This window comes from Oryx dammah, unplaced genomic scaffold (genome assembly GCF_014754425.2).
Source record: "Oryx dammah isolate SB20612 unplaced genomic scaffold, SCBI_Odam_1.1 HiC_scaffold_3, whole genome shotgun sequence".
NCBI lineage: Eukaryota > Metazoa > Chordata > Mammalia > Artiodactyla > Bovidae > Oryx > Oryx dammah.
The window spans coordinates 98,476,362-98,488,790 of NW_024070187.1; the positions used below are offsets into that span (position 1 = coordinate 98,476,362).

Genomic DNA, 12,429 nt, shown 5'->3' on the forward strand with positions numbered 1-12,429 from the left:
TTGTAACTTATGGCTTATTGACAGCTAGGTGCTTGTACCACCATGCAGCCTTCTCTTCTGATAATTCATTCACTGTGAAAACCAAGCCTGTCGAAATGGTTGGTTTCCATTGCTTACTCTGTTTATCTAAATAGGCAATATAAGTCATTTAGTAAATACAAGTATTAGGTATGAGATAGTCTCACTCACTCATTCACTCTCTCTACTTTTAAAGTAGCAGATCACCAAAAAGGATCAGGGGAAATCTCCATGCTGCTTTCAAAACTTTAGGTCTCTGCATACATTCATAATGTGATGGTCAAAGTAAGCAGAGACCGTCTCATTAGTGTAATTAGTGTAATAATGAACTGTACACATTAGTTAGTGTAATAAGGACTACCACACTGCCTGGTACAATACTGTTTAACAAATATTAACTACAAAGGTTTTTCTTAATCCACCATTAGCTTGGAGTCAGTTAAAAAATATTAATTACAAACAGAGTCCAACCATTTTTAAGAAAGTTTTAAAAGTTTATGAAAAAGGGGTACTTTAACAGCAGAAAAAAATTATTTTATAAAGAGAGCAACTAATATTCCAAAAGTGATAAGATATATCAGTGTATTTTTTTAAGGTGAGACAAGTTGATTTACACATTAAATATGTTTGGTTAAGTAACTTAAAGGAAAGTCTTTTTTTAAAAAATGTTGTTTTACCTGTAAAACACAGATGAAAAGAACTTTTTTATATTAAAAAAGTTATTCAAATATACCTATGTCTTGAATGGCTAAATTATGCAAGGTACATTCATACCATGGAACACAACTCAGCAACAGAAAGAAACTCTTGATATACAAAAATTTAGATGCATCTCAAAGGCACTGTAATAAGCAGAAAAAGCTTATCACAAAAGGTCATAAACTGTATGATTTAATTTACGTAACGTTTTCAAGGTGACAAAATTATGAAGCTGAAGAACAGATTAGTGGTTTCCAGGGGTTAGAGATGGCAGGGGTTAAGGAAGTGAATATGATAATATAGGCGTAGCACTGGGGAGATCCTTGTGACATCTTAATTGTGTGACTGTTGTTGTTTAGTCACTGAGTTGTGTCTAACTCTGCAACTCCATGGACTGTAGCCCACCAGGCTCCTCTGTCCAAGGGATTTCAGGCAGGAATACTGGAGCAGGTTGCCATTTCCTCTTCCAGGGGATTTCCCAACCAGGGATCAAACCCATGCCCCCTGTGTTGGCAGGAAGATGCTTTACCACTGCCACACGTGAAGCCCTAATTGTGTGATGATTACATCAATCTGACCCAAGTGATAAATGGCAGGGAACTACAGTGTACATAGATACATAGTACCAATGTCAGTTTCTTGGTTTTGATGCTGAATTGTAGTTACATAATACATCACCACTGGGGGAAACGGGAGGATGGACCACAGAACCTCTCTTCACAACTTCCTCTGAATCTGTAATGATTTTAAAATTTAAAAAGTGCTTCTTAAAAGAGTTCATAAAGTGTTCATAACTATCAAGTAAATGCAAGTCATATAAATATAACATGACTTCGTTTTTAAAGCAAGGTGAGTTTGCTGGATTCTAGGAGGAGAAACAACCAACAACAAACACATCTCTTTTACTAATAACTAGACTTATCTGTTTCTATATTTTGAGCATTTTGCCCATTTTGGTGGTGTTCTGGTTTTGCCCACAGGTAACTGAATATATGTTTATAAAGCAAGAACGCTTAACTACAAAGACTCTGCAAACGAGCATCACTCATGGCAGCTTAACTGAATGTGAAGAGGAGAACGCACTGACCTGAGCACCATGGGTTCCAGCGCTTGAGAGGCTAATCGCTCGAACATGCGCTGGAGGGGCGGGTGCAGCGAGTGGTCCTCGTCAGCCAGAGCAGCACTGCACCGCTGCAGCAGCCGTGCATGGAGACCAGCTTCACACATGACCTGCTGGTTTCTTTCCGTGTGCACCAGGGATTGTAAAATATTGGCCACAGCAAGTTGAAGGTCCAAGGCATGCTGGAGTTAACAAAGAAATCCATGACACCAGGGCACTCTTCATAAGATAGGTAATAGTTCTCTCCCTTTAAAAGGTGAAGCACCCCTTTCAATATGGGGTGTCTCTAGAGGCTTCAAATTACATTTAGATGATTAAGTAGCTGGCACAGAGGCACAAAATAATCCCAGAACAGGACTAAGGAAATATTTCCAATCTTCATTTTCTTAGAAGCATATCCAGCTAGACTACATTCTCTTTCAAGTCCATCATATTACATGACTATATACAAGTAAGTAACAGTATTTCTGTCTAAAGTCTTTTTCATGGTAGGTAAATAATCACATGAAAGGCCTCTAGTTAACATTCGTGACACTTTAGGCCTGAGACCATCCAGCATTTTAACAAAACTGGTCACCCAAACTCTAGTTCACCCAAACTCGAGTGCTACAACTAAAAATACAACAACAGCCTGAAAATGGTATCTTCAGTTATTTCTCTCCCTGTCTTATTAACAATTATCACTGCTGAGCAGGATTTACAAGGAGAAGCAGAATTATTTTAGCACTAAAAGTAAGCGTCTTGCATTTTAACAAATGGGCGGTCCAAAGATGTTGGAGGAATAGTACGGGGAGACCACTTTTCCCCCCACAAAATCATTGAAAGAACATTTGAACGCTGAGCAAACTCCACAAAACAACTTCTGAACGCTGGCAGAGGACATCAGGCACCCAGAAAAGCAGCCCATTGTCTTCGAAAGGAGGTAGGACAAAAGATAAAAGATAAAAAGAGACAATAGAGTTAGGGACGGAGATCTGTCCCTGGAAGGGAGTCTTAATAGAGAAGTTTCCAAACACCAGGACACTCTCTCACCTGCAGGTCTGGGGAAAGTTTTCCAATCTCGGAGGGCAACATAACCAGGAGGAAAAATAAATAAATAAAACCCACATATTACATGCCTAAAGGCAACTCCCAGCAGAGAAGTACCCCAGATGTTTGCATCCACCACCAGTAAGCGGGGGCTGAACGGAGAGGAGCGGGCCTGACTGCCCTGAGGGCAATCTGAGGTAGCTAACGTGAGATAGCAACCTAAACTGGGGGATAGCCAGAGAGAGAGAAAGAAAGAAAAAAAAAAAAGAAAGAGAGAGAGAGAGAGAACTCTCGCGAGCCCTAACTTAAGGCACTGCCAGCCTGCTCACAGAACAGGACTGAGTGAATACCAGGGAAGAGCAAGCGGCCTACAGACCGGGGGCCCATCCCCCGCCAGAGGCAGGGGGCAGGCAGGCGCCAGCCAGAGCCAGAAAGGGGCAAACTTGGCCCCAGAGAGGGCATCCCCTACCAAACTGCGAACAGGCTTCCAGTTTCTAACCAAAGACTTCCTGAGATTCTGGACGGTTGACATCCGCCGGGAGGGTCGCAGCCAGAGATCAGCTCCCCAGAAGACACACACACGGCACACTGGGGCACACAGGAGAGGGCATGCCTGGAAACAAAGCGGTTGGGACCGGGGAACAGCACAAAACGCAGGCCCAACCCAGTCTGCACCTTTGTGGAGTACCGAAGAACTTGAACCTGAGCGGCTTAGACCTGGGAAGTGCAACCCTGGGCCTGCTCCCTGCAGAGCAACCTGAAGCCTGAGCAGTCTAGACTGGGAAAGCACACACGCTGTGAGCAGGGGCAGACCCAAGTGCGGCCGAGACACTGCAAGCACTCCCCACACACGCCAGTGATATGTGTTCGCAGTGTTCCTCCCCACAGCACAACTGAACAAGCGAGCCTAAACTAGACGCCACCTTCATCCCCTTGTGTCAGAGCGGAAATTAAGACACTGAAGAGACCAGCAAACAGAAGAAGCCAAATAAACAGAGGGAACCGCTTTGGAAGTGACAGGTGCAACAGGTTAAAATCCCTGTAGTGAACACCGACTACATTGGACAGAGCCTGCCTATAGATATTGAGAAGTATAAGCTAGAACAAGTAACTATCTGAAACTGAACTGACCCCACACTGCCCACAACAGCTCCAGAGAAATTCCTAGATAGATTTTTACTATTATCATTTTTTTTAATTAAAAAAATTTTTTTTCTTTTTTTTAAGTCCTCTATTACTCCTTTAATTTTCATTTTTATAACCTATTATTACCTTGCAAAAAAAAGGCCCTATTTTTAAAGCAAACTTCATATATATTTCTTATACTTTCTGTGATTGTTATAGGGAATTGTTTACTGGCTAGCTTGCTCTCTCCCCTTTTGATTCCCCCTCTTCTCCTCCTGGTCGCCTCTATCTCCCTCCTCCCTCTTCTCTTCTCCATGTAATTCTGTGAACCTCTCTGGGTGTCCCTCACTGTGGAGAATCTTTTCACCATTAACCTAGAAGTTTTATTATCAGTGCTGTATGGATGGAGAAGTCTTCAGGCTACTGTAAGAATAAGACTGAAAACCAGAAGCAGGAGGCTTAAGCCCCAAACCTGAGAACACCAGAGAACTCCTGACTCCAAGGAACATTAATTGATAAGAGATCATCCAAAAGCCTCCATACCTACACTGAAACCAAGTACCACCCAAGAGCCAATAAGTTCCAGAGCAAGACATACCACGCAAATTCTCCAGCAATGCAGGAACATAGCCCTGAGCTTCAATATATAGGCTGCCCAAAGTCACAACAAACCCACAGACATGTCAAAACTCACTACTGGACACTTCATTGCACTCCAGAGAGAAGAAATCCAGCTCCACCCACCAGCACACCGAGGCAAGCTTCCCTAATCCAGGAAACCTTGACAAGCCACTTGTCCAACCCCACCCACAGGGAGGAACCTTCACAATAAAGACGAACCACAAACTGCCAGAATACAGAAAAGCTACCCCAAACACAGCAATCTAAACCAGATGAAAAGGCAGAAAAATACTCAGCAAGTAAAGGAACATGATAAATGCCCAACAAACCAAACAAAAGAGGAGGAGATAGGGAGTCTACCTGAAAAAGAATCTAGAATATAATGATAATAAAAATTATCCAAAATCTTGAAAACAAAAATAGAGTTACAGATAAACAGCCTGGAGACGAGGATTGAGAAGATGAAAGAAATGTTTAACAAGGACCTAGAAGAAATAAAAAAGAGTCAATTAATAATGAATAATGCAATAAATGAGATAAAAAACACTCTGGAGGGAACCAACAGTAGAATAATGGAGGCAGAAGATACGATAAGTGAGGTAGAAGATAGAATGGTAGAAATAAATGAATCAGAGAGGAAAAAAGAAAAAAGAATTAGAAGACATGAGGACAAACTCAGGGACCCCTGGGACAATGTGAAACGCCCCAACATTCGAATCATAGGAGTCCCAGAAGAAGACAAAAAGAAAGGCCATGAGAAAATACTTGAGGAGATAATAGTTGAAAACTTCCCTAAAATGGGGAAGGAAATAGTCACACAAGTCCAAGAAACTCAGAGAATCCCAAACAGGATAAACCCAAGGTGAAACACCCCAAGACACATATTAATCAAATGAACAAAGGTCAAACACAAAGAACAAATATTAAAAGCAGCAAGGGAAAAACAACAAATAATACACAACGGGATTCCCATAAAGATAACAGCTGATCTTTCAATAGAAACTCTTCAGACCAGAAGGGAATGGCAGGACAGACTTAAAGTGATCAAAGAGAAAAACCTACAGCCCAGATTACTGTACCCAGCAAGGATCTCATTCAAATATGAAGGAGAATTAAAAAGCTTTACAGACAAGCATTTTAACACATAAACTGTACTCTAATAAAACATTTGTCACTGAGTGAAAGTTGCTCAGTCATGTCCAACTCTTTGCAACCCCATGGTCTATACAATCCATAGAATTCTCCAGACCAGAATACTGGAGTGGGTAGCCTTTCCCTTTTCCAGGGGATCTTCCCAACCCAGGGATCAAACCCAGGTCTCCTGTATTGCAGGCAGATTATTTACCAGCTGAGCCACAAGGGAAGCCCAACAAACAGACAGGCATGTGTATCATTTAACACACTGTACTCTAAAACATATGTTATTACTATTGATTAAAAAAGGTAAGACTCAAATAGAAGAATCCTGTTTTTCCCCTTTATCTATTTCAGTACGTGACACAGAAAGATTCCGTGTCACTTTTTTGGCCCCATCCCCTTGCTTGTGCAGTCACACCTTTCACTAATAAAGACAGGAAGGCACTAATATACACAAGCTTACTTCTGGCTGTGTCACTGACCCAACAGAGGCCAGGAGATCCAGCATAGCAAGCATGGCTCCAGGATGGATGATGACGGCATCAGAACTCGAGAGAGATGAGGTTGCCACGTGTGGTTTCAGGTCAGCAACGTTTTTAGGAGGGTAGATGGGGGGAGTAGAAACAGAATGATATGCGTGCCTATAAAAAAGAAAGAAGGGCAATCGGGCATTTAATTTCAATCACAGTCTCTGTTCATTTTCTTCATCTTCTATTACTTTAAGGTTGGGAAATTAAAAAACCTATATATTAATAATTCTTAGCGAGTCACATACAGACAATTTCATTATCAATTCTTCTGGGTCTTATATGTTTTTACCATTTACTATTGGAATTGTTTCATTCAAGAATGGCGCATGATGATTAGTTGACACTGCTCTAAGGTATACTTCAAAGTTGCTATAAGAGTAGATCCTAAAAGTTCTCATCACAAGGAAAAGAAGTATTTTTTCCTTGAATCTATATAATGGATGTTAACTAAACTTACTGTGTTAATCATTTTGCAAGCCATATGAATACACATCCTAAACTTATATAGTGTAGTACATCAATTATATCTCAGTAAAACTGAAAGAAAACAAAGGAGAAAAAAAAAAAAGGATAACATGCACCAGAAGATAAAAAGAACAGGTTAACTTACAGTGATTGAAAGCTCCAGAAACAACAAAAGGAAAGATGACAGTTCTGATAATTTATGATGAGAGTACAGGTTATACTAAATCTCTCAGTGAGATTGTTTTCTTTTTAATTACCTATGTGTTTTTAACCTTTCCTTGAACCAAGGGCAATATAATCAAGAACAAACACGATCAAACAAGATGGCCTACTCTATAACTGGTTCAACTGAGTCAGGGTTGGCTTCAAATCCTGATTCTGTGCATGTACGCTCACATGTCCGACTCTTTTGAGACCCCATAAACTATAGCCCTCCAGGCTCCTCTGTTCATGGGATTTTCCAGGCAAGACTACTAGAATGGGTTACCATTTCCTACTCGAGGGGATCTTCTTGACCCAGGGAAAGAAATTCCGTCTCTTGTGTCTCCTGGAATGGCAGGTGGATTCTTTACCAAAGCACCTTCTGGGAAGACTGGCTACCTGGCAATATATGTATTAAGCATCATGGGAGTTTTCCTTTAGGTTACTTAACACTACATTCATCCTTTTTTTCAGAGAAGGCAATGGCAACCCACTCCAGTATTCTTGCCTGGAAAATCCCGTGGACAGAGGAGCCTGGTGGGCTGCTGTGCATGGGTTGCACAGAGTCGGACACGACTGAAGTAACTCAGCAAGCATGTATGCATTGGAGAAGGAAATGGCAATCCACTCCAGTATTCTTGCCTGGAGAATCCCAGGGACAGAAGAGCCTGGCAGGCTGCTGTCTATGGGGTTGCACAGACTTGGACACGACTGAAGTGACTTAGCAGCAGCAGCAGCATCCTTTTTTGCATTATCTTTCCTACCACTGAAAATATTCATCACAATTTTTTCAATCTTGGGATATGTCCCGAATACCCATTTCATCTCATCAATGATATCTTCCTTCTAGTTCATATTCTTCTTCTACAATTCATGAATTTTGCACATTTTGTGTCTTGGCACAAGGAAATAGATGCTTGTGGCTTCAACCTATGGGAGCTCTTTGTTCTAGTGAATCGGTTTCAGCATAATTTGTCTAATGCTGAGCTCTGTCACCGAGAGCAGTGCAGTTTCAGCTCTCTGGCACAAGAGCAGCTTGGGAAACAGATGCTTTAAGTCACTGATTTAGTAGCAAAGAATTGGCACTGCCACGGTTTTTTTTTTTAAGTACCATTCTCTTTTTAACAGAGATTCTAGGAAAGTATTCAGCTTCATTTAAAAAACATGCTCTCCCATTTATTTAAAGTCAGCATTATCCTCCACCTACTCATTTTTTTCATTCTCTTTTTCTTTTTCTGTTCAGAAAGATTTAATTTCTAAACTTACTAAGGTAGATTTCTAAATGCTCATTACCAATAGGTATACTCCTCTTATGTTCCTCCCCTTATTCTTACTCTTTTCACTTGGAAAAAAAGATCCATGATTTCTCCACTGTGTAATAGGGACTCCAAACTTAAGAATTTCATAAAACTTGCTTTCATTACACACAAAAAGTAGCCCAAATGTGAGGGTAAGAAACATAGATTCTAATTGTATATTCTAATTACAGGCCTTCTCAAATTATTTCTGAGGTGCCTGGTATAAATGAGAACTTAAATTATGGATATGTATAGCTAGCTAGGAAGAAGTCCTTTATGCCTTTGGAAACTGAACTCTTTACTAATATTAACTATTATAGTGGTAAACTTTCAATCTTTTATAAAAATATTCTAAAGCAGGAATTACATGTATTCTTCTCAAACAAAAAAAATACTGTAAACATCACAGAAATCTAAAACATGATATATATTAAGTTATTAAGTAAAATGGGGTCTATTTTAACAGGCATTATATAACAATTAATTCTTACTAAGTCACTTAAGTATATCACAGGTATTACACTACTTTTTAAATTTAGAGATTTTGGTAAACTTATTAAATGGATAATCATCAAACAAGACCTAAGCATTTACAAAGATAGGATTTTGTTAATTTTTATGTTGCAGTTACTTTTAAGGCCTAAAGAAACTACAATTTAACATTTCAATCTAAATTCTCATATACACCCAAGATGTATCTATTTCTTTGAGGAATATATATTTAAATATTTAAATTCTGAATTTGCTTTACATCAATTATCATCAAGCGTGTATAGGCACTGAATAATGGGAATCATGTCTGAATGATAGCTAGTATTTGCCACTGTTTTCCATACTGTATTCTGAGTCTTGGTTACTATTTTATATTTTGTTTTCACTTCCTCTAACTCTGATTAGATACTGTTCAGCTATAGTTCTGTTTCATTTTTCCTTCTGAATAATGAAAAAAACTATGCTTTTAGTTTTCCAAAATAAGTTTTCTAAGTTCTTCAACTCTTAAAATACTTAGAGAAGACTCTTGAAGCTTTTACATGCCAGACAAGTATCACAATTTCAAATTTCCCTTAGTATCTTAATCTCTACAAGCTATACAACTAACACAATGTTGGTTTTCCCTTTTGCCAAAAGAAAAAAAAAAGTTTTGTCACAAGAAAAAAGATCCCCATAAACTGATGTAATCTGAGATGTTCTTGAGATATTCTAACTTTGAAAGTTACTATGCTGTGAAATAAAAAGATTTCTTTCACCTTATGATTTTTACCGCTGAGCAAATGTATGTAACCTGACTAGAATGGCAACCTGAAAATGTCAACATTGATCTTATTATTAGTATGAATGGCACTGGGAACCCTTGAGGGTAACATCAGATTGTAAGCTGGGTTAGAATTCTCATGGATGAGATACAACTCAAGCTACAACTGTCAATTCAGTGACAGTCTCCCCTTAGGTCAAAGACAGGGCATCCTTACATGTAGCCGTCCTGCAAATGGTGAGAAAGTGTTTTTGATCTAAGACCTTAAATACCTATCATACAGAATAAAATGCTATTTTTTCCTTTGTCAAACTACTATTTAAATAAATAGTAAAATCTGATAAATTTTAAAATATTTATTCCTTTAATCTGTGAATTTCTATTCAAAGTTTTTGTAAATTCTGGTTAATATTTAATGACGTAAATGTTTTTAAACACAGCAATTTTTAAGCCTTCACCACATATGAAAGAGTTGTAAATGTGATATTTTTTAACTAATTAAAACTATTTGGTAATTGAAACTATTGTTCTAACATCTAGTAGTTATGTGAGACAGTGGGCATACATGAATCTTCCAACACAAATAATATATTTTACGCTAATTACTTTAACAACAGAAAAACACACTAGGACAACTCAAACTGATTTTATAATTTCTTGAATTAAGAACTGCTCTTTTAAAAAATGAAAAAGATATAGTTTTTAAATATAAGTACATTGAACAATGCTAAATTCCTTTATGAATATTCATGAGCTAACAGAAGAAAATAAGCTGTAAACTCCAGTGTACATTTAAGAGAAAAAGGAAAATAGAAGCCCATATACCTAATGAATATTACTATTAAAATATATTAAAATACTAAATTTGTGTAGTACTAAATTATCAACAACTCTATTCAACTTTCAAAACATGAACCACAGAAATAAAATTAAATAGCACAGCAGAGCCTTAGGCTCATTTTTTAAAAGCCACAATGTAAGAATATTAATACAAGACCTAAGGACTAGTACTTGTTTATGAGGAGACAAGGGAAGGAAGAAAATCTGGTGCCAATCATTTTAAGTACAGGTTAAAAAATGGAATCTCAGATGAATCTTAACTATACTTTTGTCAGTCAACTGCTGGTTCTTTACGTGTACATGCTCAGTTGCTCAGTCCTGTCCCACTCTTTGTGACCCTAGCCAGCCAGTCATATTCAACTCTTTGTGACCCTAGCCTGGATAAAGCTATGATAAAGTCCATGGGATTTTCTCAGCAAGAATACTGGAGTGGGTTGCTATTTCCTCCTCCAGGGGATCTTCCCGACCTAGGGATCCAACCCCAGTCTTCTGCACTGCAGGCAGATTTTTTAGCCCTGAGCCACTGGGGAACTTCACAGTCATAAGATTAAAGTATGAGGTAGACTACATCAGCTTAGAAAGAGATTTACACACAACTGATGAAAGCAGGAGCTACGGTAGGTTTTTTTGTTCACTTTTTCAAAGGTTAGCCAGTTCAGTCTTCATAACAGCATCACATTTCAACTGGTTGAACCTGATTGAGAAAATACACATTTCCTCAGCCAAGGCTGGCATGTTCATTTTGGAGTAATACTAAAAACCAAAGAATGATCCCATGCACACTTAAAGTGAAAAGAAAAAGCAGAAAAGTATCCTACCTAAAGATGGGTTACATTATCTTTTCTAAATTAATATTAATAAAATACAGTTTGCTCTAAAAGGCACATTTTAGTCGACAGTTGGATGACAAAATTCTACATGCCCTTCATATCTTCATAGCATTAACACACTTTACTCTCATAAATATACTCAGCTGAAGCTGAAAATTTTAAAAACAAAGAACTCAAAAAGGAAAAAAATATCAAAGTTATTCAACTGTTGCTGTTGTTTAGTGGCTAAGTGGTGTCTCACTCTTTTGTGGCCCCATGAACTGTAGCCTGTCAGGTTCCTCTGTCCACAGGATTTCCCAGGTAAGAATACTGGAGTGGGTTGCCATTTCCTTCTCCAGGGGATCCTCCTGACCCAGGGACTGAACCCATGTTTTCTGCATTGGCAGGCGAGTTCTTTACCACTGAGCCATCAGTGAAGCTCCAAGTTACTCAACACAAAGCACAAAATCCACATTAATATATCATTAAGCACAGGAGAAAAAAAACCCACGCAAACAAAGATGGATTGCTATTATTAGATCAGTACCTTTTCCTGGACAAAGCTGGAGTCCCCCAAGGAGAGGGAAGAGAAGACTCACTTGTCAGGCAAGGAGGGATCTGTTCTGCACGACTACAGACAACAAAACAGACGGGGGGGTCAGAGAGGTTAGAGCAAAACACCAGGAGGGCAGCTGGTTAGTTTCACAAGCAATACCAGTAAAAGTTTAATAGGGAACAACCTCCATACTCAGGGGAACAAGGAACAAGACCACAACACGTGCACTGAGGGAGACAGAGAAGCATGCTTAAGGCAGATGCTTATCCACCAAGGTTAACATGTAACATATGTTAAACAGACTGCTGTGGGCCTTGGTTTTTTTTTTTTTCTTGACAATGCAAACTAAAAATAAGGTATGCTAACTAGGATAAGTTAGAAAACAAGGGAAAAGAGGTTGAACCCAAATACACAAATTTTAACTTTAAAAACATTTTATTCCCTGAACACTACACTCTCCCATGCCTTCTATAAGTTAACAATATATAACAATAAATATGCATTATTATTTTCAAGACAGGAAAAATTTGAAAACTTTTTTTTACATTACTTGTATTTTCTATCTAAATATTAAGGCCTAAGAAATATTAAGAAACAAGAAACATCTCAGTAGGTAGGTTAGAGCTGATAATTTTACAGTTAGGGATATAACAGAGTTACTTGCTTTATTGTCAGGGACATTATATTAACAGAAACAGTTCATTTGTTTCATAAGATAAAACAAATGGT

At 38.5% G+C, this 12,429-nt stretch overlaps 1 protein-coding gene across 2 annotated transcripts in view; it reads right to left on the reverse strand.

Annotated features, from left to right (window-relative positions):
• The window catches only part of WDFY3 (WD repeat and FYVE domain containing 3), a 250,563-nt gene that overhangs the window by 120,774 nt on the left and 117,360 nt on the right, over positions 1–12,429 (reverse strand). The window contains exons 14-16 of one of the 2 annotated variants that reach the window (XM_040237260.1): positions 11,692–11,775; positions 6,213–6,390; positions 1,805–2,019 (exon numbers count right to left, since the gene is read on the reverse strand). In XM_040237260.1, the coding sequence (XP_040093194.1) occupies positions 1,805–2,019; positions 6,213–6,390; positions 11,692–11,775 (477 nt within the window). The remainder of the gene's footprint in view (positions 1–1,804; positions 2,020–6,212; positions 6,391–11,691; positions 11,776–12,429) is intronic. The other variant, XM_040237261.1, reaches the window with a different exon arrangement.